Source organism: Mustela putorius, unplaced genomic scaffold (genome assembly GCF_011764305.1).
Source record: "Mustela putorius furo isolate JIRA1106 unplaced genomic scaffold, ASM1176430v1.1 tig00537227_pilon_pilon_pilon, whole genome shotgun sequence".
Taxonomy (NCBI): Eukaryota; Metazoa; Chordata; class Mammalia; order Carnivora; family Mustelidae; genus Mustela; species Mustela putorius.
The window spans coordinates 44,480,238-44,503,495 of record NW_025422368.1 but is presented as its reverse complement, the minus strand read 5'-3'; the positions used below and the strand labels follow the sequence as shown (position 1 = coordinate 44,503,495).

The 23,258-nt window shown below is 34.0% G+C and overlaps 1 protein-coding gene and 1 non-coding gene across 9 annotated transcripts in view; one reads left to right on the top strand and one right to left on the bottom strand.

Annotated features, from left to right (window-relative positions):
- The window catches only part of CNOT2 (CCR4-NOT transcription complex subunit 2), a 123,275-nt gene that overhangs the window by 58,492 nt on the left and 41,525 nt on the right, over positions 1-23,258 (bottom strand). For 5 of the 8 annotated variants that reach the window (XM_004752441.3, XM_045073084.1, XM_013056058.2 and 2 more), the window contains exon 2: positions 13,809-13,881. In XM_004752441.3, the coding sequence (XP_004752498.1) occupies positions 13,809-13,881 (73 nt within the window). Of the gene's footprint in view, positions 1-13,808; positions 13,952-23,258 lie in introns of those variants that run through there. The other 3 variants (XM_004752442.3, XM_045073080.1, XM_045073082.1) reach the window with 2 other exon arrangements.
- LOC123390082 lies at positions 4,167-4,298 on the top strand. Its single transcript, XR_006604725.1, has one exon. It is a non-coding gene; the product is annotated as a small nucleolar RNA SNORA18 (small nucleolar RNA).

Sequence of the window (23,258 nt, the reverse complement as noted above, 5' to 3'; positions counted from 1 at the left end):
CTGCTACAACTAAGCACGAGTAAGTACTGTTCAAAGCACTGTGTAGGTGTATGTATGTGTATACATGCATGTGTACATGTTACACAGGTACATATATACATATGCACATATATATAAAACTTCACTTAATCACAACAAAACCTCTGTAAGATGATTACTTCTACCTCAAATTGAGGCATGGAAGAGTAGAGTCTACAGGTTCCAGATAGATCAAAGATGTTTTCCTATCACAGTTATCATGGAGAATACCCAGCCCTTGTGCCTCCAGTAAGATACCAGAAAAAACCCAAGTGGATAGGCTCTAAATCTTGGTACTTAGCCAAAGTGCAGGTAAAGGGTGAGGCACAGACCTGAAAGTTGAAGGATGAAAACATGTTTTAACTGTAAGTTCAATCCTTCTCTTTCTTTCCTTAACATGCTTACAGAATGCTACCACTGAAAAATATTAAGAACCACCTCTCTGTCCTCTCCTTGAAACTATGTATTTTCTGTGAAAAACTGAAATTGCTCAAGAGAAATGAACTTCACACACTATCAAAAGGAGGTACTTAGCCAACAGAAAGACTAATTTAATTACATGGTAATAAGCTCTGACCCCAAACATTGTCACCATGTTTTAAAAACTTTTTATTTAGAAATTATTTTAGACTTGAGAAATAGTACCAAGTTTCCATATGCTCCACTTTCCCCTAGTGGCAACATCTTATATCACCATAGTACAAGTACCAAAACTAAGAAATTAGCTGTTAACTAAACAACTTTATACAGATTTCATCAGTTTTTCCATGAATGTCTTTTTTATTTTTTTTATTCCAGGATCCACATTACTTTTAGTTTTATGTTTCCTCGGTCTTCTCCAACCTGGGACTTTACCTGTGTTTCCTTGCCTTTGACAACATGATGTCATTAGTTATACTGATGCAACTATACCATAGTGTCCTGCCATGTGAATGGGTCTTGTGTTTTCTCATGACTAGAGAGAGGTTATGCACTTTGAAAGCCACTTCACTACAGAGGTAATATGTCCTTCTCAAGTGCATTCTGTATGATGGACATATCCAGGAGTACATATCATCATAGTATGTTTTATTACAGGTGATATTAACCTTGATCTTCATTAAGCTGGTACATCTACCAGTTTTTTCCACTATAAACTCCAATTTTCCCATTAAAACAATTAATGCTTTGAAATATGTTCTTTGAGAGCATGCAAATATTTGTTTGACCTTAAAGTTTTACGTACTATTACAGTAGTCATCCATGGATACTGCTTGCAGCATCAATTACTATGATGCTCTAAGGATGATTTGCTATTTTCATCCTTCTATACTGTATTTGTTAACTGAAATGCTTCTATAAGAATTTTATAAAGATCTCACTTTTAAATATGAAGAGTGCCAAAGACTTTAACAAAGACTCCAAAGTAATATAGGTAGAAACTGAAGTATAGTATCTCAAAATTGTTACTCTAACAATCATTCTTTCAGGCTTATTACATTGCCTTTATCCCACTAGAGAAAAAGAGATTTAAAATTTCATATGTCCCGGGGCGCCTGGGTGGCTCAGTGGGTTAAAGCCTCTGCCTTCAGCTCAGGTCATGATCTCAGGGTCCTGGATCGAGCCCTGTATCGGGCTCTCTGCTCAAGCAGGGGGCTTGCTTCCTCCTCTCTCTCTCCCTCTCCCTGCCTGCCTCTCTGCCTACTTGTCATCTCTGTCAAATAAATAAATAAAAATTAAGAAAAAAAAATTCATATGTCCCAAGCAATCTCTCTTGACATTTCTGGCCCTAAATAAGAAAGATCTTCATTTTCTTTTTATTCTTGGAAAAATATCCCCCCCCCTTTTTTTAGCATTACGTACTATGCTGTCTAATTTACTGAGCCAGGTTAAACATAAAAGAGATGATCTAGTATTTTATGTTATAGGACACATATTTTACAGGAATACTAGTAAAATTACTACCTCAGCTAAGAAGATAAATGACTACTGTATTTACAGGTCTATTAGATTCTAGAAAACCTTGGGAAAGGAATTCAAGGGAAATCATGTAATTGTTTGCTTTAGGTTAAAGAGAATCACAGCTATGAAGACTACATATATGAATTGTAATATATTCGCTGACCTGTACTCTTTTATGTGTCTTTCCAAATGACTAAGTGTTAAGAAGTCTAATAATATTTCTGTGTATTACACACCACACAGCATTTTACGCAACAGTAAGTATTCAAGCATTAACTGAATATTGACACAAAAGCTTGTTCTCTTTATCAGAAATGATTTCTCATCTATCTTCTCAACTAAAATATAATTTTTTAAAAAATGAATTATGATTTGTACTTCCAACGAAGATGGAGTAGTAGGAGCAACTTTCCCTCCTGCCTTACCTGAAACAACTATAAGAAAGGACACAATACATGAACCAACAGTTTTCAGACATAGGACATAAGGCAGTTCAAGACAGTAAGCCTTAAGAGAGAGAGAATTGATGCAAGCCCTGCAAGTGCCCTTGCTTACACACTAGGGGAGTTTCTGGGCTGCATTGCAGGGAGAGGAAGCCCTGGTGGAACCCAGAAATCTCTGCGAATTGAGGAAGCGCAGATCTAGGTAGGCTAAGGCAGCAAGAGTAAAAAGTCTAGAACACCAGACAGAAGAGCGCTGCAAAGAGAAAGAGATACTGAGATCTGAACAATGTCCCTCTTGAGTCTTCAGCTAAGTACTGATCCACATAAGCACAAAGCAAATCACCAGGGATGCCTAGGTGGCTCAGTCAGTTAATCATCTGCCTTCCACTCAGGTCATGATCCCAGGGTTCTGGGATGGAGTTCCACATCGGGCTCCTTGCTCAGCAAGGAACTTGCTTCTTCCTCTGCCTGCTGCTCCCCCTGCTTGTGCTCTCTCTCCTTCTCTCTCCCTCTGACAAAATCTTTAAAAATAAAAACAAAAACAAAAAAACAAAGCAAACTACCAGAGGATAGAAAAAGACAATGGAAATAATCTCCAGGATTCACACAGGGCTGTTTCCACAAGTCAGAGTATTAAAATGTAATTCACTGTGTAGAGTACTCAGAAGAGTACAGTCTCAGTAGTTGGGAAAAATTAGCCTGAGATTAAAGGCTACCGGGGTTCTTTGTAGAAGAAACTTGAGAAGAAAAAAAGAAGGCTCAAAGGGCTCAAATGCTTCTAAATAACTAAACTTTGTTCCCAAGAAAGCTCAAGAATATCAACCAAAAAACAAATACATAGCACTGAAAAGATAAAATTTCCAAGGACTGGCATCCAAACAAGTTACTAAGCATACAAAGATGCAGTAAAATAAAACATATAATGGCAAAGGAAAAAACCTAAAAATCAACATAAACCCAAAAGGACACAGATGGTAGAACTGATAGGCAATAACACTAAAATAGTTATTATAACAATATTTTGTTTGTAAGTTATAATAAAACTGCCATGATAAAGAAAAAATTAGGAAACTTGAAAACAGCAATAAAAACTATTCAAAATAAAACACAGAGGACAGAAAAGAATTTAAAACACCAGTAAGCTGTGGGACAACTTCAAGTGAATCCACAAAGCAGAATAGGGAGAGAATAAATATTTCAAAAAATAATGAATTTAAAAATCCCCAAATTTGATAAAAACTCTGAACACAAACTCAAGGGGCTCACTAAATCACAAGAGTCATGTAGAAAATTATACCAAGATACGTCATTATCAAGAGGGCGCTTCGGTGGCTTAGCAGGTTAAGCGTCTGCCTTCAGCTCAGGTCAAGAGTCAGGGTCTCTGTATCAAGCCCTGCAGTGGGAGCCTTGCCTTTGCCCGTCCCTGCCATTCCTGCTCTTGCTCTCAAATAAACAAATCTTAAAGAAAAAAAAAAAAGTGTGTGTAAAACCGGTTAAGAAAATCTTAATAGTAGCCAGAGAGAAAAAGTTACATTATGTGAAGAGGATTAAAGATAAGAATGACATATTTTAGGTCAGAAATTATCTAAGTTGGAAGATAATAAAGCAAAACCTTTAAAACACTAAAAACAAAAAACCCTATCAATCTTGAATTCCACACCAGGTAAAAAAAAAACTTTCAAAACTGAACATGAAATAAACTTTTTCAGACATACATAAAAGAATTCAAAACCATCAGAAATGCAATACAAAAATGTTTTTTAGTTAGAAGTGTGTGCTGATGAGTCTTTATCCTGTAGAGCCATATTCTTGAAAATGCTTCATAGAGTAAATATGCGGTTTGCTTTATGCACAGAACTATTTGTTAGATCTATAGAAAAGAATTACTTGACAGATACTATACAATATCTAACAAGTCATTTTTTTTCATATTAGGAATTGGTCTATCCCAAAGATCTGTACTATTCTAGGGTGTGAAATAGTTTAAGAGTGAATACAATCAGAACATCCAGACACACATATTCAGGGTGTCTGAAATGGACAGAACTCTGACCATAAAAGTGGCCCTAAAACAAACTGCTTGATAAAACTGGATCCCAAAGATTGCAGGTTGGAAATTTCTGAAGTATGTCATCAATATGTCCATATTCAAATAGTAATCAAAGAAGCCCAACTAAAAGAACTGTGGACAAATGGGCATGACAATTGTGGGTTAAGCAAAAGTTCTTTTTGAAAGGGCTATATCGAAGATTATGACTCAAACTTTGGAGGAAACAAGGTGACAGGCTGTGCTGTGGAAGGAAACACAACATGTGAAATTCCTTAAATAAAAATTTAGTAACTTTAAATAATTCTGCCTAGATTACACATAAGAAAAGACTTAGAAAGTTCTGCAAGTAGAAAAAAATGACACTGAAGAAAGGGAAGGAAAGAAAAGGAAAGTGAAGGAGGCAGAGAGAAAAGGAGGGAAGAAAAAACAGAGGTATAAGAGAAGAAAAGGAAGGGTAGAGAAGGGATAGAAAAAAACTATCTAAATTCTTCTGTTATAGATGATGATAAAAAGCAGAAATAACATTAGATTCCCCTTCCAAATTACAATGAACAATAAGAATATGTACGAGAAGCAGGAAATGCTTCCTTAAAAAGTGAAATTTCAGCTGAGACCTACAAAATGATCAAGATATATGTTTCTGGTACTAGGGTATACTATGAACAAAAAACAAAATGCTCCACTCAAAACCAACTGAAAAATGCTCCCTGAAATCCTTATTCAGCCAATCAACACTTACTGCACATACCAGGCATTATTCTTAAATGCAGATACACTATGAACAAAATATCACTGAAAACTAACTCAGTGATTACATTTTTATTTTTAAATGAATTGTTGACCCTGGGAGGTTGGAAAGGAGGGAGAGAAGGAAATTCAACACCCCAAAACAAAGCAAAAGCTGGAGTACAGAGAAGCCACAAGTTTAAATCCCCAAAGGAGAATTTGTCCAAGGTAGAAAAGCTGTTAAAAGACCATCTCATAAACCTTTTTTTTTTTTTTGAAGATTTTATTTATTTATTTGACAGACAGAGATCACAAGCAGGTAGAGAGGCAGGCAGAGAGAGAGGAGGAAGCAGGCTCCCCGCTGAGCAGAGAATCCAATGCGGGGCTGATCCCAGGACCCCAGGATCATGACCTGAGCTGAAGGCAGAGGCTTTAACCCACTGAGCCACACAGGCACCCCTCTCATACAGCTTTTAAAAGCATCTATCATAACTGTCAACCCCTTAGTAAAAAAGGCTCTTGAATGTCATGATTTTGATGTTACACAGAAAGAGCTACAGGAAAGCTCTTCTTGGAATCTATAGCCATAAACCAGTCTGAATTCATAATACCTATTGTGGACTGCAACTTAAGCTAACATTTTATTTTTAAGTGGTCCTAGACTGATAGTTACTTAGGCATCAGCAAAAGCAAATGCAAATCAACACCCCTTGGGAAAAATGTCCTTCCACCTAGTCTTCAAAAATTCCCAAATAGTTCTAAGAAACATAAAATGGTAACTTAACACACACACAAGGAAGCAAGATACCATAAGGGAAGATCAGAAAAAACAAAAGACATTAGAATGATCTATAGCAACTTCCAGTTGTTTGATTTACCACATATTAAACATAAGAATGTATAAAATAATTAAAGAAATAGAGCATATGATGGAATATAGATCTAAAGGAAGGAATAAATGATAATGTGTGAATAATGGGTAAATACGTGGGTAAAGAAGATAGACTCCAAGATTAACAAATACGATCTAACGAAGAGAAATACAGCAAATATACCTGCCAATTAATTGGTCAATATGCATTTTGTTCAAGTTCTTAACAAGGAAGTGGTATACTTAATCACATTCTCTAGCTACAGTGGAATTACATGAGAAATCAGCAACAGAAAGACAACTAGAAAAATCTGCTAGGTTTAAAAGATTATAAACACTTAAGATTAAAGAACATCACAATAAACCCTAAGTAAAATAATTAAAGACTGATGAACAAAAATAAAATGATGAATACGAAACAAAAATTAAAAGAAAATAACTAAAGCTAAAAATTTCTAGTAAAACTGACAAATCTCCAGCAAGACTGACAAATAGAAGAAAAGGGACACAGACAACAACCATAAAAATGAAAAAAGTGCTACAGAGGAAAAATAAATTCTTTATCCTGATAAAGCATATATATAAAAAAGATACTGCATGAAGTATCATATTTATTGATGACAACATAAAGCTTTTAGGACAAGTAACAAGAGAAAGATTTCTACTATTAACACTTCTATTTGACAATGTATGAGAAGTATTAGTGAGATCAGAAAAGAAATTCAAGTTGTAAAAATTATAAAAGAGGTATCAAAACTATAATTTCTAGATGTTTATTCATATGAAAACACCAAAGTACCTAAAGATAAATTATAAGATTAAAAAAATTTAGCAATATTGACACAATCATCAGTTTAAAATGTTGACTGTATGTCAATATAATAGTAACACCTATAAAATGTAATTTTTAAAATGCCATTTACCAAAAAATCCCCAAACTGTATGCATATATCTGGGTCTTTTATTAAAAATATAACAAAACTTTACTGAGAGAAAATACAGAAGACCTGAATATAAGACTTCAGGAGAGGAAGACCATCATAAACATGTTACAATTCTTTCCCAAATAAAAATGAAGTCAATAAAATTCCCCTTTTGAACTCAATACTTTTGATATATATTGTAAATTTGTCATTGAACAAAAGGCCAAAAAAGTTAAGACACTCAGAAAGACTATAACACAACAGTATAGCAACTGAAATTCAGTACTGGTGCAGGTGTAGGCAAACACATCAAAGTAAAAGAACAGAGATTTTAAAAACAGACCCATGAATATAAAGTAACTTGATTTATAATACAGTAGTCCCATTAATTAGTTGAGGAAGGAAGAAAAAAATCACTACATGATCCTAATATAATCACCTATATGCCAAGGAATGGAAATTGGACTCCTAACACTGTGTATCAATTTCAAATAAATTTAAATAAGAAAAATAAAATAAATCTTTCAAAAGACATAGACTATTTTCATTTACTTGATATCAATAGCTCAGAAATGTTTCACACAACCTCCATAAATTCTTTAAAAAATTAAAACTTTGGCACCAAATGTCAGATCAGTATCAACACTAATGAGAACTCAAAATTAGTAAAAATATTCCTGAAAGACCTTTTGTGAATTTAATTTTCCTGAATTTTGAGAATATAACTTGGTTCAAAAAAACTTTCCTAACTTCATAAAGCTCCCTCCTTCTGTTGTTTTCATGTAACATTTAAAAAACACAGTGACTTGTTTTCTAGGACTTTCTGGCTCTGTTCTCCTCTATCCTTTTTATTTGGAGGTTCTCTTTCCTGTCTCTGTTGCCTCTATCCTGCTCAACTGTGATTCCATTCCCAGAAACTTCTCGGCAGGGTCCTGGGAAAAAAAAACACTAGTAGGCCAGTCTCGAGAGTTCATATTCATAGAGCAATCCTGCTCAAGTCTCTTTGGCCCACAGGTCCTCTATGAAGATCTAATGCAGTGGGAAAAATTTCTCACAGCTTCAAATTGGATAATTACACTTAATCACTTTCAAACTGGTAGTTCACCACCTTTGAAGTACATGAGGTGTTCCCAATGCTTCTTTCTACTTTCTTACACACTGTAAGTGATATATGTAGGTTTTCTGGTTAGTTTTCATCTGTTTATATTTGGGGATTCATGGAGATACCTCGTGAACAAGTTTTATTACAAATGTTTTCATGTGTCTGGGTTTTGCTATGTAGTTGTTCTATTTTTATGTGGAAATTCAGAAAGATCTAAAAAACTAAGCTGCCACCATTGATGCAATCATCTCAGAATCTAAGCCAGGCCTAGGAGTGCATTTTAAAAAATAATTTTGCTTACTTCTATATTTTTCTGGTTCACAGAAATATCAGCACTAATGTTTTAACTTTCTGTTTAACAATAAACATATTCCATATTTATGACTGAGGCAAACTACTAAAATGAAAACATTCTTCTGAAAGACAAAACAGCATATCATGTGTAAAACCTATGGCAAAAGGAATAATACCACAGTGAATACAGGAATGTATTAAAATATCTGGGATTTTAAATCTTGCGGAAACACAGCAGGATCTGTCGGTTACCATGCTAGCTACCACTATGACTTAGAACTAATTACTGAACAGAGCTGTTAGTTACTTCTTGTGGCCTAGGGGCACTGTGAAAAAGCTACCAATACACTAAGGGTATCATATACCATGTATCTTGGTTAAACTTGCTTTTTGGAAAAAAATTATCTCATTTGATGATTTCAGAAGATGAGGAAAATAAGTATCAGAAAATATAATGTAATCAAAGAAAGACTAACACTGTTGGTGTCCTGTAATAATGAGCCAACTAATGAAGAGTACCTTGGGAATTCATTGAACTTTATGTTCTTGGTTGGCCAGAGGAAGAAAAAAAAAAAAGGTGCCAAAAGTAACAAATAAATGTCAATTTTTAAGAAAATATTTAGGTCATGGAGTCAAAATGTTGTTGATAATGTGATTGTGACATAAGCAGAAGCATCACATTCAAAAGTGTAATTGTAAGAGCAACCCCATTGTGTAACTGAAAGTGAACAGTCATCCATTTTCAGTTTTTTCTATCTCCTTGCTTCATCTCTACCTACAGACAATAGGTTACAGCCATTTGTTCGCAAGAGTTGCAAGAGAAAAGAAGAGTAAGCTGTGAGCCAGTTCACTGGTTTCAGCCATATTTTTGAACTAATTCCTTCCTCAGTTAACTCTTCACCTTAACCCAACACCAAACAGCAACAATAATGAAAATCTCCATCTTTTTGCTCTGAGCACCAGATCCACTCTGACAAATCTTAAATTACTAAGTACCCATTTTCTAAAATTTCTTGTTCATTTTATTAAGTATTTTTATTTTATGTATCTTTAACATACTTGAACCTATTACAGATTCTAAGATGCTTTGATGTTGGTGCTGTTTTCAATCATACTAGACGGTAATCATCCAATAATGGTTACAAGCTACAACTATGACTCCAATATACCACAGTGTAAGATGTATCCTGACAGCAGAAAGACATAAATTTTCAATGAAGTGTAACTTAGAATAAAAGAAATGGGCATTTCATTCCTTATTTACATTACATTTTTACTACAGTGCAAAATATAAAAGTTAGAAATAGTCCTGTAACTGTCTTGCAAACCAAATGGAAACACACCTACTGATGCATTTGTATGTGTTAAAATAACTAGGCAACTTGTTCTTTAAATGCTTTATATTATGCAAAAATACTTGGGTGAATAGTCAGGTACTGAGTTGTTTGGCAATATCTGGGAATTTGTTCTGGGTGGGCTAGAAATTCATTATTTTTCTTCCTATATGAAAAAACAAAATATATAGTACCACTTTCCCCCAAATCACCACACAACACACAAAGAAAAGGTACACCTGTATATACTGAAACACACACATATAATAAAATTATAAAAATAAAAAGAATGAAACACAAAATTCAAGCTAGTGGTTACTTCTGGGATGGAGGCAGGGGAAGAAGGATGGCACATAGAAACTTCCCCATTAAGTACAACATGCAAGCTGCAGAAAAATGTCTATTTGTTAAAAACAAAGACAACAAATTACATTTGCCCCTATACAGTCACTAGAAAAGATCTGAAAAGATACACAAACTAAAGAATTAATGTAAACTTTCACATTCTATTTCCATTATTCTTCAAAGCTTTTGCAATGCACCTCTATAACTTCTGTGATTAACAAAATTAATAAAAAGGAAATAAAGTATTTAACTGCAGGGGTAGGTAGGAGGAAATGGCAATACAAATCACTGTCACAGTCATGTAACATGTTATATTCCACAAAGTTATAAATCAGCGACTGGGATGCATTAGATCCACACAGATATCACTGAACTAACCAACATGACATGATCAATGACCTCATATTATAAAAAGTTCCATTTGGAATAATATCTAAAAATTTTTGTAATATTAGTAATATGTTACCTAGCATATGCTACACTTTCTTTCTTTCACTTATTTCCTTGTTTTAATTTTACTGAAACAATGTGCATTAAACCCCTGTTATTTACCCAAAATCATGGTAGGTATTAATAGGCAGTATCAAAATTTAAAAAAAAAAGTGGCTCCAGTTTTCAAGAAGCTTATAACATACAGTAACACTGCAATGACAGAAAAGTTCTACATCTGCACTGTCTGACATGGTAGCCATTATCAGCAGGCAGCTGTTAAGCATCTGAAATGTGGCTAATGCAACTGAAAAACTAAATTTTTAAATTTTAATTTAAATGAATTTAAGTTTAAATATTCACTATGGCTAGTGCATATAGTATTAGCACAGGCCTACAGGAAGACAAGGACAAATAAACAGAACTACAATCTATTACGGTCAGCACTAAACTAGAAGTATTACAAAGGCTATGAGAGCAAGGAAAAGGAGCACTGAGCTCGTCAAAAAAGGGTTTCTGGGATTAATAACACCTAATTCTTGAATCATGTAAACAAAGGTGAAGCATTACATGAAGAGGAACTAAAACGAATAAAGGCTTAAAGCTATAAAAGTGTATGGGAGGTAGATTAAAATCAGCTTTATATTCCTAATTGAAAAAAATTCATAGTAGGGAGTAAGAAGAGAGACTGGAATGGTGAAAGCATGTTGGGATCAAAATGTAGAAACACTGTATAATGTTTAGGAGCTTGATTTTATTATATAAGAGAGGAAAAGCCATTGATGAGTTAAGATTAGTAATTAACATAATTAACATGGCTAGATTTGTACATACTTATAGCTGAAGTAAATTAGTATAAATTAAAGGAAGATAAGAAAATACTAGCAAAAAGCATTCAATGGAAAAAGCTTAACAATCCTTCCAAAAAAGAATGAGCTATGAATCATTTAAATAATTAAATTCTCATCTGACCTAATACAGCAGTCTAAACAAATACTTGTTCTGAGTTCAAATAAAACTCAACTACTCTATACAAACTCCAAAAACTTAACTGGGCCTAAAATTACAGAAAGAAATGCAACAAAATAATTACCAGTATAAAAATCAATACTTCAACCAACACCCATGTGAAAGTCGTAGGTTTTAGCACAAACGTGATGGAATGCATATTCTTAAACTAAGTTCCTAAGGCTTCAATCAGGTCTATAAAGAAATGAGAATTAGAAAAATATTATTCTTCTTGTTAACTTCTGGAATATTAGCGTATAATTATCAGGCTCCTTAAATATCACTATACGGCATCAAGTATCCTTCAAAAACAGAAGCCCTCAAGGATAAATTTAGTGCAAACATCAGTACGAAAAAATCCTACTTTACCCATGAAAAACAACAAATTCCTCAAAATGGAATTTTTAAAAATCCAAATCCTTCCATCTCAGCATATACAAACTTTCAGTGTTACCTATAAAAATACAAGTTATTTAATATTCCTTTGAATTTCCCATATGCTTTTAATATATGCATCATGATCAGATGGGAAATTATATTTCTATACATGTACTTTGCAGGAGATGCTTCAAAAATAAAATAATTTTACAGAATAAATTTAAATAATTGTTTCCAAGGGTATTTCAACATGCATTAAGTGTCACTAAGTAACAATAGAAGAAAAAAGGGGAAAATATTTTCAGCCAGAAAAACACTAACCAAGAATTCTTTCAGGTAAGTTAAGGAACCTGGATTAGTTATAAATAATGTAACTTGAACAACAGATTATTTTTAGAGTAGAATGAGCAGGAATTAGGAAATCTCCTCATGTATAAAACATAATTTCATTTTATTCCTTTCTTAAATGTAAATTTTGAATTCTGTATTAAAATGATTCTATGAAGTAAATTAACAACATTGTGTAGTCAATACAAAAAGTTCTATACTTACACTTTACAAACTTGATTATGAGCAACAAAAAGCTACATAGCCTAGAATCACAATATTCTTAAAATAATTTAGCAAAACCTATCAAAAGATGCAACAGCCCAAGTAGTATGACCAATTAAAACCTTATGAGTCAAGGTAGTTGGAAGTGGTTGTGAGGAAGGAGCTATAGCAAGTACGAAAATTAGCAAAGGCCGTGTTAGTCAAGTCTATGAGAACTCTGAGTAGGAAAGGTTACAGGGAGGAACTGATTTTGCATTGCCACAGCTATGGCTTATTAAAATCGTAACATTCTGGCAAGAAACTTCAGACAAGAAGTTAAGTGAAAGGAAGAATAATTTGACACTATTTTTATTAGGCACAGTGCTCAAAGACTCTTTGCTATTAACACCATGAAGACCCATTCACAACTTTTTCCACTATCTACCTTTCCTATCTGAGGGAAAAAAAGATTAACTGGGCTTAAATAAATAATTAGCAGATAAATGGTTAGTGAATCAAAGCTGTTACCACACTAGTTGCTTCAACAGTCTAGAGGGAATGAAAGTGGTAGGTTAAAGGGTCTGAGGGACACTTGAGTATGTTATCAGTGCAGAAAGCCTAAAGCTTATTCATACTTGAGTGGTGAACTATTCTCTATTGTGAATTGCTGCATAATTTGGTAATAAGTTATTATCAAATTTTAAAAAGGAGATTTTCTTTGAAAATATTAAATTGAAAAAATGTTTTTTAAATCACTACTTCATACCACTATCTTTCACCTTCTTTTAAAATCTAAGAAAGAAAAGGGAGTATTATACTTCAACCATCCTTTCAGCATCCTTAAATGCTACATAGGGAATGGATATTATTAACCAACTTAATAAATGACAAAACAAGAATCCAGCATTGTAAGGATAGCAAGCTAATGAGAAATTCAATAGAATTTGGGTCTCTGAGCACCCCGGGATTTGCATTTCTTTTATACTCTAACCAATTTTATCTACATTTCTGTGATGCTCTATTACTCTGCATACAGCCTAAGAATTCAGGTTTAGTCTTCCAGGAATAACACATATGAAAGTAATCAGCACTTTATTTTACAGAATACTACCTTGAAACCCAGCCATGGAGTCATAAATTGTGTATCAGATAATCTAAGTTTTGACATATACATGAAGCACCAGAAAAATGTTTTGATATTAAAAGAATATACATTTATCATAGCATTGTTTATTTTGAAAAATGTCCCCACCTATTTCTACTGCCAAAGCCAACACATGTATTTTAAATTATAAACCAAATTTTTCAAACTGAAGTGCATCTAATCTGCTGGTGTCAATTAAATATAATACATTAAACAGTTCAATGCACCTATATGAACAACAGAGAAAAAAGGAAAAAAAAACTGATCTTACCTGGTAGTTTCTTTTCTCAGATAATGTATGTCCATCAGTCCTCACCATAGAGTCGTGTCCTTTCCTCACAGTACTGGAGGCAATCAAACAGAACTGTCACTCAAGGGTCGTGTCACAGGAAGGACCGCCCACCAGTTCTCCCTCTAGAGTGGAATTATCCAAAAGCCGTCAAAATTACTAACATGTATATATATATGAACAGTAGCAAAAATATCCAATATGATACACAGAAAACAAAAACTACTTTTTTAAAAATAATACAACTCATCTTCCTCTTAACCACCTAGGGAGGGCTAGAGTGGGCAGATACTTTGAGAATTTACTAAATATAAAGAACTCTTCCCTCCCACTTCTACTCTCACCCATTAAAACTGTCCACCAGACTTCACACACAAGGAAGACACATAAAAAGTAGACAAAAAAATCAGCCCTCAGCTGACATATTTTTAAATATTCTCCTCTTAGTCTCAGAAATAACCAATTAATTCAGATTCAGTCATATAATTTCAAATCATTCTCCTCCAAGTACTTGTTTAATACAGCTGTTATTCTTTCAGTTTATGAGGTTTATTCCTATGCCATAAGACTAGAATAAATCATATATTCCCAGGATGATTAGTAGATATGAACTTAATTCAATTTTCTATTAAACTGAATTATAATATAACTTTATTTTATGTTATATATAAATGTATTTTATAAAAATACAATTTTCTATTAAAATTTACTCCTAGGAAGAGGAGCAACACATGTCAACTTTCTGGATGCCTTTGTCCTTCAATCCACCAATTTTGTACATGCTCTAATAGAATTTATTTTTTCACATTAAAGCAGAAAAATAATGGAGCTCATTTCTTAACCTGGACGGATAAATAATTCCAAAATGACGAAGCACTGTACACCTCAGTTACCAAAATAAATAAACAAACCACTGAAGTAGAGGTGATAGTCCCTAGAGATGCTAGTTGAAAAATACAGATTTAAAACAAAAGATCAAAAATTCAAAAGTGGTATCTACAAAGAATTTGTAAATATATCTTATCAAGACCAATGTCCCTCATCTAAGTTTTAGTAAAATGTTTACCCTATGGAAGTAGTAAGTATACCTATTAAAATAATATAATAATAGTCACTAATCACTAGAAATTATATTCACATTTAGAGCAATTATTTAACAACATATGAAATTTACTTTGGGAGAAGATAATAAAAACCTCTAATTTAAATTCATAGTAAGTATGAATCAACTGGATTAAAACCAACCAACCAACACACACACACACACACACACACACACACACACACACACGGATTACCTCTAAAAAGTAATCTAATAAGAGAAAACATTTCCAAGGAAAATAAATCACTGAAAATTAGTATGATTACATTTAAGTTTTTTAAAAAGTCCACATAATGAAAGCCTATATTGAAAACTGATATTCCATCTCTGGTTTTATATTTGATCACAAGCACAAAGTTAGTGAGTGTTATATTTTTACTTAATTTTAACCATCTTACATTGCATGCTTGGCTGAAATACTTTAATATGCCTGGCTCAAGGCCAAAAATGCTAATTGCTCATTACCAATGTATATGTACTACTGATATTAAGTATGTCTCCTCAAAAATAACAGAGAAAGACTTTTTTAAACCATAAGTATATTTACCCCCATAAATGTAAACTTTATCATCTCAAGGAATTAGGTTATTCATAAAATAAAATTATCAAGTGAATTGATGTCCAAGAATAATTAAGTGACACACATTTAGCTCCAACTTAAATTTTCATGACTGTTACAAAATGAGAGCAAAACTATTTTATTATGCATCCCATGAAAAAACATTAACCCCATTTTAATGTTAGTGCTTTATAAAAGTAGTAATTTAAAGCACTACTTGCCTTAACTATTAATCTTATCATGGCAACTCTGAATTCAATGGATAATAATATAAAGCTTCAGTTTTTTCTCACAGGCTAAATATGTTTCCCTTGTTAAATTAGTTATGTTTATATCAAAGTACATGCATAACATCACATTATGCATTTCATCAAAAGATGTTAGAAATCTAGTATCAGGCAAGACAATTTGAATGTAATTTAATGTATTTTAGCATAACCTAACTAAACAGGTTATAAAAAGACAACTAGGACTTTATATGCTAAATAAGACTTTAACTAAAAATAAAGGTTATTATTTAATCTGTAAACTTACCAGCTAAAAGAAAAGTATTAATTTTGGAACACTATGAATTTTAGTACAAAGGAAAAACTTGTTTTTGTTCATTTCTTTTGTTTCTTCCTCTTGGGATAACTTCAAGTATTTCATGGTTTTGGGTTTCAGTCAACAGCCACTTAATGCTCTAAGGACTATATGAATCATTATTCTATACTGATCAATAACTAAGACTCATCTCCTTTTGATAAAGGGAAAAAGGAATGGAGGCACTCTATTTTCTTTTAGGTAACCATAAAGAGCTAACATTTGTCACCATTATCTTGTATTAAATAAAAATCTTCAGTAATAGATTGCATTGATACTGGGAATGAAAGAATGCATAATATATTAAAAAGAAAGTAACTGTACATGTTAAGAGTATGTGAAAAGGAGCAAGTATGAGAAAACATGCCCTCTAACTGCCTACATTCACTGACGTTTATAAACTGGTTTTCCTACAAAGTCATGAATACTCAAAAGTAAGAAAAGACAAGTATTTATAAAACTACAGTGAAATTTCCTATAAGGCAGGAGGCCTTCCAAGATGGAAAAACAGAGACTGTATTTATCCTCCTGCCTTAAATAACTAGAAGATTAAATAAAATATATAAAATAATGATTTTCAGACAACAGACATCATCTCAGGATGTGTCCTGAGACAGAACAGAAAAAAGAACAACCAAACTAATGAAGCTCTACTGCTTGTAGAAGTATGCAGCTAAAACAGGGAGGGGGAAGGCAGAACCCAATCAAAGCCTAATGGTTTCAGTGAGTTAAAGGAAAAGAACCCAGACCTAGGAGAGACACCAAGACAGCTAGAATTTGCAGCGCAAATGATGAGAAGGAAGCTGCAGAGAAAGAGTTTCAAAGATCTGAAGACAACCAGATTGCCCTCAAGGTTTTAGATGAGTACTTATCTGTGTACGCATGTGAAAAAACTATTGAATCTGGAGAAAAAGCCTCTGAAAAGTAATCAGACCAATCCTCAGAACTCAAGTTTCCATCATCTGGAGTAGGGCAGTTTTAACACATGAAATACTGAATAGAGTTCAGAAGCTAATACATGCATGAACAATGAAACTGAGTAAGCTTTAGACTAAGGATATTCTGGAGCAGCAGTAACAAAGATAAAACAAGCCTCAAAAGGATAAAGCTACTTCACTTTTTTTTTTTAAGATTTTATTTATTTATTTATTAGAGATAGAATGAGAGTGCACATGCCAGAGAGCAAGCAAGAGTGAGTGAGCAGAAGTTGTGGGGGTTGGGGGGAAGGCATAGAGGGAGAAGCAGACTCCTGCTGAGCAAGGATCCTGATGTGGAGCTCAATGCCACCACCCTGGGATCATGACCTAAGCTGAAGGCAGAAGCTTAACTGACTGAGCCACCCAGGTGCCCCAGATGAAGCTACTTCTAAGTGCCATAACTGTAATCCAAAACAAAACCCAACAATATTAAAAACAATACAACACACTCCCACAATTAAATAATATAAAATTAAATGTCTGACATCCAATAAGAAATTACCAGTCATGTATAGAAACAGGAAATTCACCCCAAACAAGGTCAATTATAATAAGGAGAAAGACCAGCAATGATACAGGTGATAGACTTAGTAGACAAGCAGATTAAAACAGATACTATAAATATATTCCATGCATTCAAGAAGATAAAGAAAACTATGAATATGGTAAGAGAAATGCAAGGTCATGGAAAAGACCTAAGTTAGCAACACAGGAATTTATGGTGACAGAAAAGTTCTGTATCATGCTTGTGGTGGTGGTTGTAATAGGATTCTACATGTTTGATAAAATACCACCAGAATGATAAAGACATACAAAAAAAGAGGGATCTTGTGAAAACTATACTGTGTCAATTTCTGATTTCAATAATGCACTATAGTTATGGAAGACATCACTGGAGGAAGATGGGTGACAGGCATACGGGCTTCTCTGTGCTATGTTTGCATCTTCTTATGAGTTTATAATTATTTGAAAGTTAAAAAGATTTTTAAAAGGCTCAAACTGATCTTCTAGAAATAAAAATTCAGTATCTATAACTAAACATGCATTGGGTAAGATTAGCAGTCTTTTCTAAACTTTAAAGAAATATTTAATGAACTGAAGACACAACTAGCAATCAAAACATATATAAATATATATATAAAATATAAAGATATACATAAAATACATAATATATATATATATATATATCTGGGGTATCTTGGTGGCTCAGTCACTATAAGCATCTGCCTTTGTCTTGCATTGTGATCCCAGGGTTCTGGGGTCAAGCCCCACATCAGGCTCCCTGCTCAGTGGGAAGCCTGCTTCTTCCTCTCCTACCCCCCTGCTTGTATTCCCTCTCTAACTGTCTCTCTCTATCAAATAAATAAATAAAATCTTTAAAAAAGCAAATTTAAAAATCCAAAACTAAAGACAGTGAGAATAAAAGGAACTGTGGGACAATGAAATGTGAGAGAATAACAAGTGAAAAAGAGAACTACTGGGCAATATCAAGCAACTTAACATTAACATAACCAGTGCCTCAGAAAGAGTGAAAGAGTGGGAAGCAAAGAAAACAATGGCATTTTCCCTAAATCTGATGAAAACTATATTCATAGATAAAGAACTTCAACAACCTCTAAAGAGAATGAGAGCAACACCACCCTCATAATTTTAAAGTCAAGTTGCTGAAAAACAGTGAAGGAGAAATCTTAAAAAGCAGACATCAAGAGACAAACTACATACACAGAGAAAAATAACTCAGGAAAGACAGCAAACTTCTCATTAAAAACAATGCAAAGCAGAGGAGAGTGGATCAACATTTTTAAACTACAGAAAGAAAAATATCAACTAAGAATTCTAAATTCAGGGGTGCCTGGGTGGCTCAGTGAGCTAAACGTCTACCTTTGGCTCAGATCATGATCCCAGAGTCCTAGGATTGCGTCAGGCTCCGTGCACAACTCTGTGCACAGCCCTCCCTCTGCCTCTTCCCCCGGCTTGTGCTCTATCAAATAAAGAAATAAAATCTTAAAAAAAAAAAAAATTCCCCGAATCGCTAAGGAAATGTTAAAAAACAAAAATAAAACTGAGGGCATCACGTTACCTGATTTTAAGCTTTACTACAAAGCTGTGATCACCAAGACAGCATGGTACTGGCATAAAAACAGACACACAGACCAGTGAAACAGAGTAGACAGCCCAGATATGGACCCTCAACTCTATGGGCAAATAATGTTCGACAAAACAGGAAAAAATATACAGTGGAAAAAAGACAGTCTCTTCAATAAATGGTGCTGGGAAAACTGGACAGCTATATGTAGAAGAATGAAACTTGACCATTCTCTTACACCACACACAAAGATAAACTCAAAATGGATAAAAGACCTCAACGTGAAACAGGAATCCTTCAGAATCCTAGAGTGAGAACATAGGCAGTAATTTCTTCGATATCAGCCACAGCAACTTGACTTTCAAGATATGTCTCCAAAGGCAAAGGAAACAAAAGCGAAAATAAACTTTTGCGACTTCATCAAAATCAAAAGCTTCTGCACAGCAAAGGAAACAGTCAAAAAAACAAAGAGGCAACCCACGGAATGGGAGAAGATATTTGCAAATGACAGTACAGGCAAAAGGTTGATATCCAGGCTCTATAAAGAACTCCTCAAACTCAACACGCACAAAACAGATAATCATATCAAAAAATGGGCAGAAGATATGAACAGAGACTTCTCCAATGAAGACATACAAATGGCGATCAGACACATGAAAAAATGTTCATCATCACTATCCATCAGGGAGATTCAAATTAAAACTACATTGAGATATCACCTTACATCAGTTAGAATGGCCAAAATTAGCAAGACAGGAAACGTGTTGGAGGGGATGTGGGGAAAGGGGAACCCTCTTACACTGTTGGTGGGAATGCAAGTTAGTGCAGGCACTTTGGAGAACAGTGTAGAGATTCCTCAAGAAATTAAAAATAGAGCTTCCCTATGGCTCTGCCATTGCACTACTGGGCATTTACCCCAATGATACAGATGTAGTGAAAAGAAAGGCCATCTGTACCCCAATGTTTATAGCAGCAATGGCCACGGTCGCCAAACTGTGGAAAGAACCAAGATGCCCTTCAATGGACGAATGGATAAGGAAGATGTGGTCCATATACACTATGGAATATTATGCCTCCATCAGAAAGGATGAATACCCAACTTTTGTAGCAACATGGACGGGACTGGAAGAGATTATGTTGAGTGAAATAAGTCAAGCAGAGAGAGTCAATTATCATATGGTTTCACTTATTTGTGGAGCATAACAAATAGCATGGAGAACAAGGGGAGTTAGAGAGGAGAAGGGAGTTGGGGGAAATTGGAAGGGGAGGTGAACCATGAGAGACTATGGACTCTGAAAAACAATCTGAGGGGTTTGAAGTGGCGGGGGGGTGGGAGGTTGGGGGAACCAGGTGGTGGGTATTAGAGAGGGCACGGATTGCATGGAGCACTGGGTGTGGTGCAAAAATAATAAATACTGTTATGCTGAAAATAAAAAAATAATAATAATTTTTTTAAAAGACTCGAAAAAAAAATTCTAAATCCAGCTAAAATACATTTCAAAAAATGAAGGCAAATACAGCCACTTTGGAAGAGCGTGGCAATTTCTTATAAAGTTAAACAGACTTACCACACACACACAACCCAGCAACTGTGCCCTTGGGTATTTACCAGAGTGAACTAAAAACAGTTGTTCACTTGAAAACCTGTTCACAAATGTCTGTAACAATGAAGATGTTCTTTCAACAGCTGAAAGAACAAAATGGTGTATCTATACAATGAAATTCCACTCAACAATAAAAAAAATTAGCTATTAATTCATGCAACACAAATTTTCAATGTATTTTGTTAACCAAAAAGGCTGTATATTACTTGTTTCCATTCATATGACATTTTGGAAAGCAAAACTACAAGGACAGAAAATAAATCAGCGGCTGGCAGCAGACTGGAAAGGGGTGGGAGAAGTGACTGACTACAAAGACAGACACACAGGGGAACTTTTAAAGAAATGAACTATTCCATACAGCACTGAAATGGTAGATAGATAATGCTATGCATGTGTTTAAATCCATAGAACTTCACAACATAAAGAATGAACTTGAATGTGTGCAAATTTTAAAAGTCAACCAGGAGTTAGTAATGTAGACCTCAAAAAAGACTACCAGTATCATAAATGTATGAGTATGCAAAATGCAGTGACCTAAGTAACTTTAGAGAATGATGTTTTGACTGCTCGCTGTTAAGAGAGAAAAAGAAAACTCTACATAAATAGTGTATTTTAGTTGGTAAAGTGATCCATCACAGAGCTATGGGTTAATAACTCTGAAACTGCTATGCATGTCTACTGGAGATAAATATGAAGTAAAATAGACAGTGGTTGGTGGGAACCAGGTTCTCACTATCAGAATTATTAGCAGTGCGTTAGAGTCAGAAACATCTCTATTGGTATCACTCTGTTCTCAATTATAAAACACTTCAAATAAAGTAACTTCAGATCATTACAGAATAGATCATTTCACTAGTATATGTCACTTAAAAGTAATTAAAAGTTGATAAAATGCTAGGTGATTAACAGGTATGTCAAAACTATATTTTAAAACTTAAGTATGGGGGCGCCTGGATGGCTCAGTGGGTTGGGCCACTGCCTTCGGCTCGGGTCATGATCTCAGGGTCCTGGGATCGAGTCCCGCATCGGGTTCTCTGCTCGGCGGGGAGCCTGCTTCTCTCTCTCTCTCTGCCTGCCTCTCCATCTACTTGTGATCTCTCTCTGACAAATAAATAAATAAAATCTTGAAAAAAAAAAAAACATAAGTATGATAAAAGGGTTTTTAAAAATTTTTTAACAATGTAAACAAACCTATTTTTAAAAGGCTCCAAATTTTATTGAGTATTTGCAACCAAGTTAATTAAGTTTATCTCTAATCCTTTTAAGAAAATGGTCGCAGAATTAAATGTCAGGAATGCACAGTACTCTGTTTAACACATGTTATCACTAATGTCTACTCATGTGCAAAAATTTCTCTCAAAACTCAGGATACTTTTAGAATAAATTATTGAACACACCAGTATAAATGGAAAAGGTTGAACATTTTACACCTCCCTTTTCTGTGCTGAAAAGCCTTAAAATAGACTTAGTCATGTTATCAGCTTAAAATCTGACAAGAAGCCACTAAGGGGGGAAATATAAACCAAATCTTAAAATGAGAAAAAAAAAGTAGGCTATTCATTCTAGGTGTTTCCCTAAATCAGAGCCTAATTAAAAAAAAAAAAAAAAAGCACGTATTATCTAGTATAAATGATAACTGAACCCCAATTTTTCTTTCAGAAAAAAATTTCTCAGAATAAGAAATTAGTGATCATGAGTAAAATTCCTAGAATATACTTGAATAGAGACTGAAAATAGTTATTAGTTTTATTCCCTGTGTTAAATTAAATTTTAGATGTGACATTATCATATAAAAATGTATACCTTGAATGGCACAAGAACCAGAAAATCTGAATTCTAGGATTAGCTTAATCAATTTCTCCTCTCTGACCACAGTTTCCTAAGGAATTCATGAATTGTTTCTACAACATCTATAATCTGGCAGTCTTTACCAACTCAACTTTTAAACTACAGTGTGAATATGGTCAGGTTAAGATGGTCAAACCAGTTGGACAGGCTTTATTATTTTTTTTAAGGGGACATTATAGTCTAAGTTGGCTATTAATTAAAATAGACTACCAGATGGGATCAATTTCACTGGAGTTCAATAAAAGCTGAAGCGCACTCAGCCATTATCTTGAAAATATTAGGGTTTCTCAATTCCAGAACTATGTCAAGAGACTTCTTGTATATAAGGAAGACTAGTTATAAAATGTTATGACTTTATTTTCTGAACTAATTTTTGCTTCAATCACATGGATAAATGTTTTTAATATTCTGAGTTGATGACTTATGGTACATACAAGAAACGTGGGCAGATGAAACAGAAATAAGTAAAACTCAAGAATATCAGTTTCATACCAAACTGAGTCTGGGAAAACTGCCACATTAACTAAAAATAGTTTATCTGAATGTTTTAATAATACAGGTTTCATGGGTCTGTGATTATCATGTAAAATGAAAAGTTGTCTATACTTACAAAGAAAAATAAAAGTAAATTGACAGTATTCTCTTGAAATCAATTTATCCTCTGGTTGCCATAA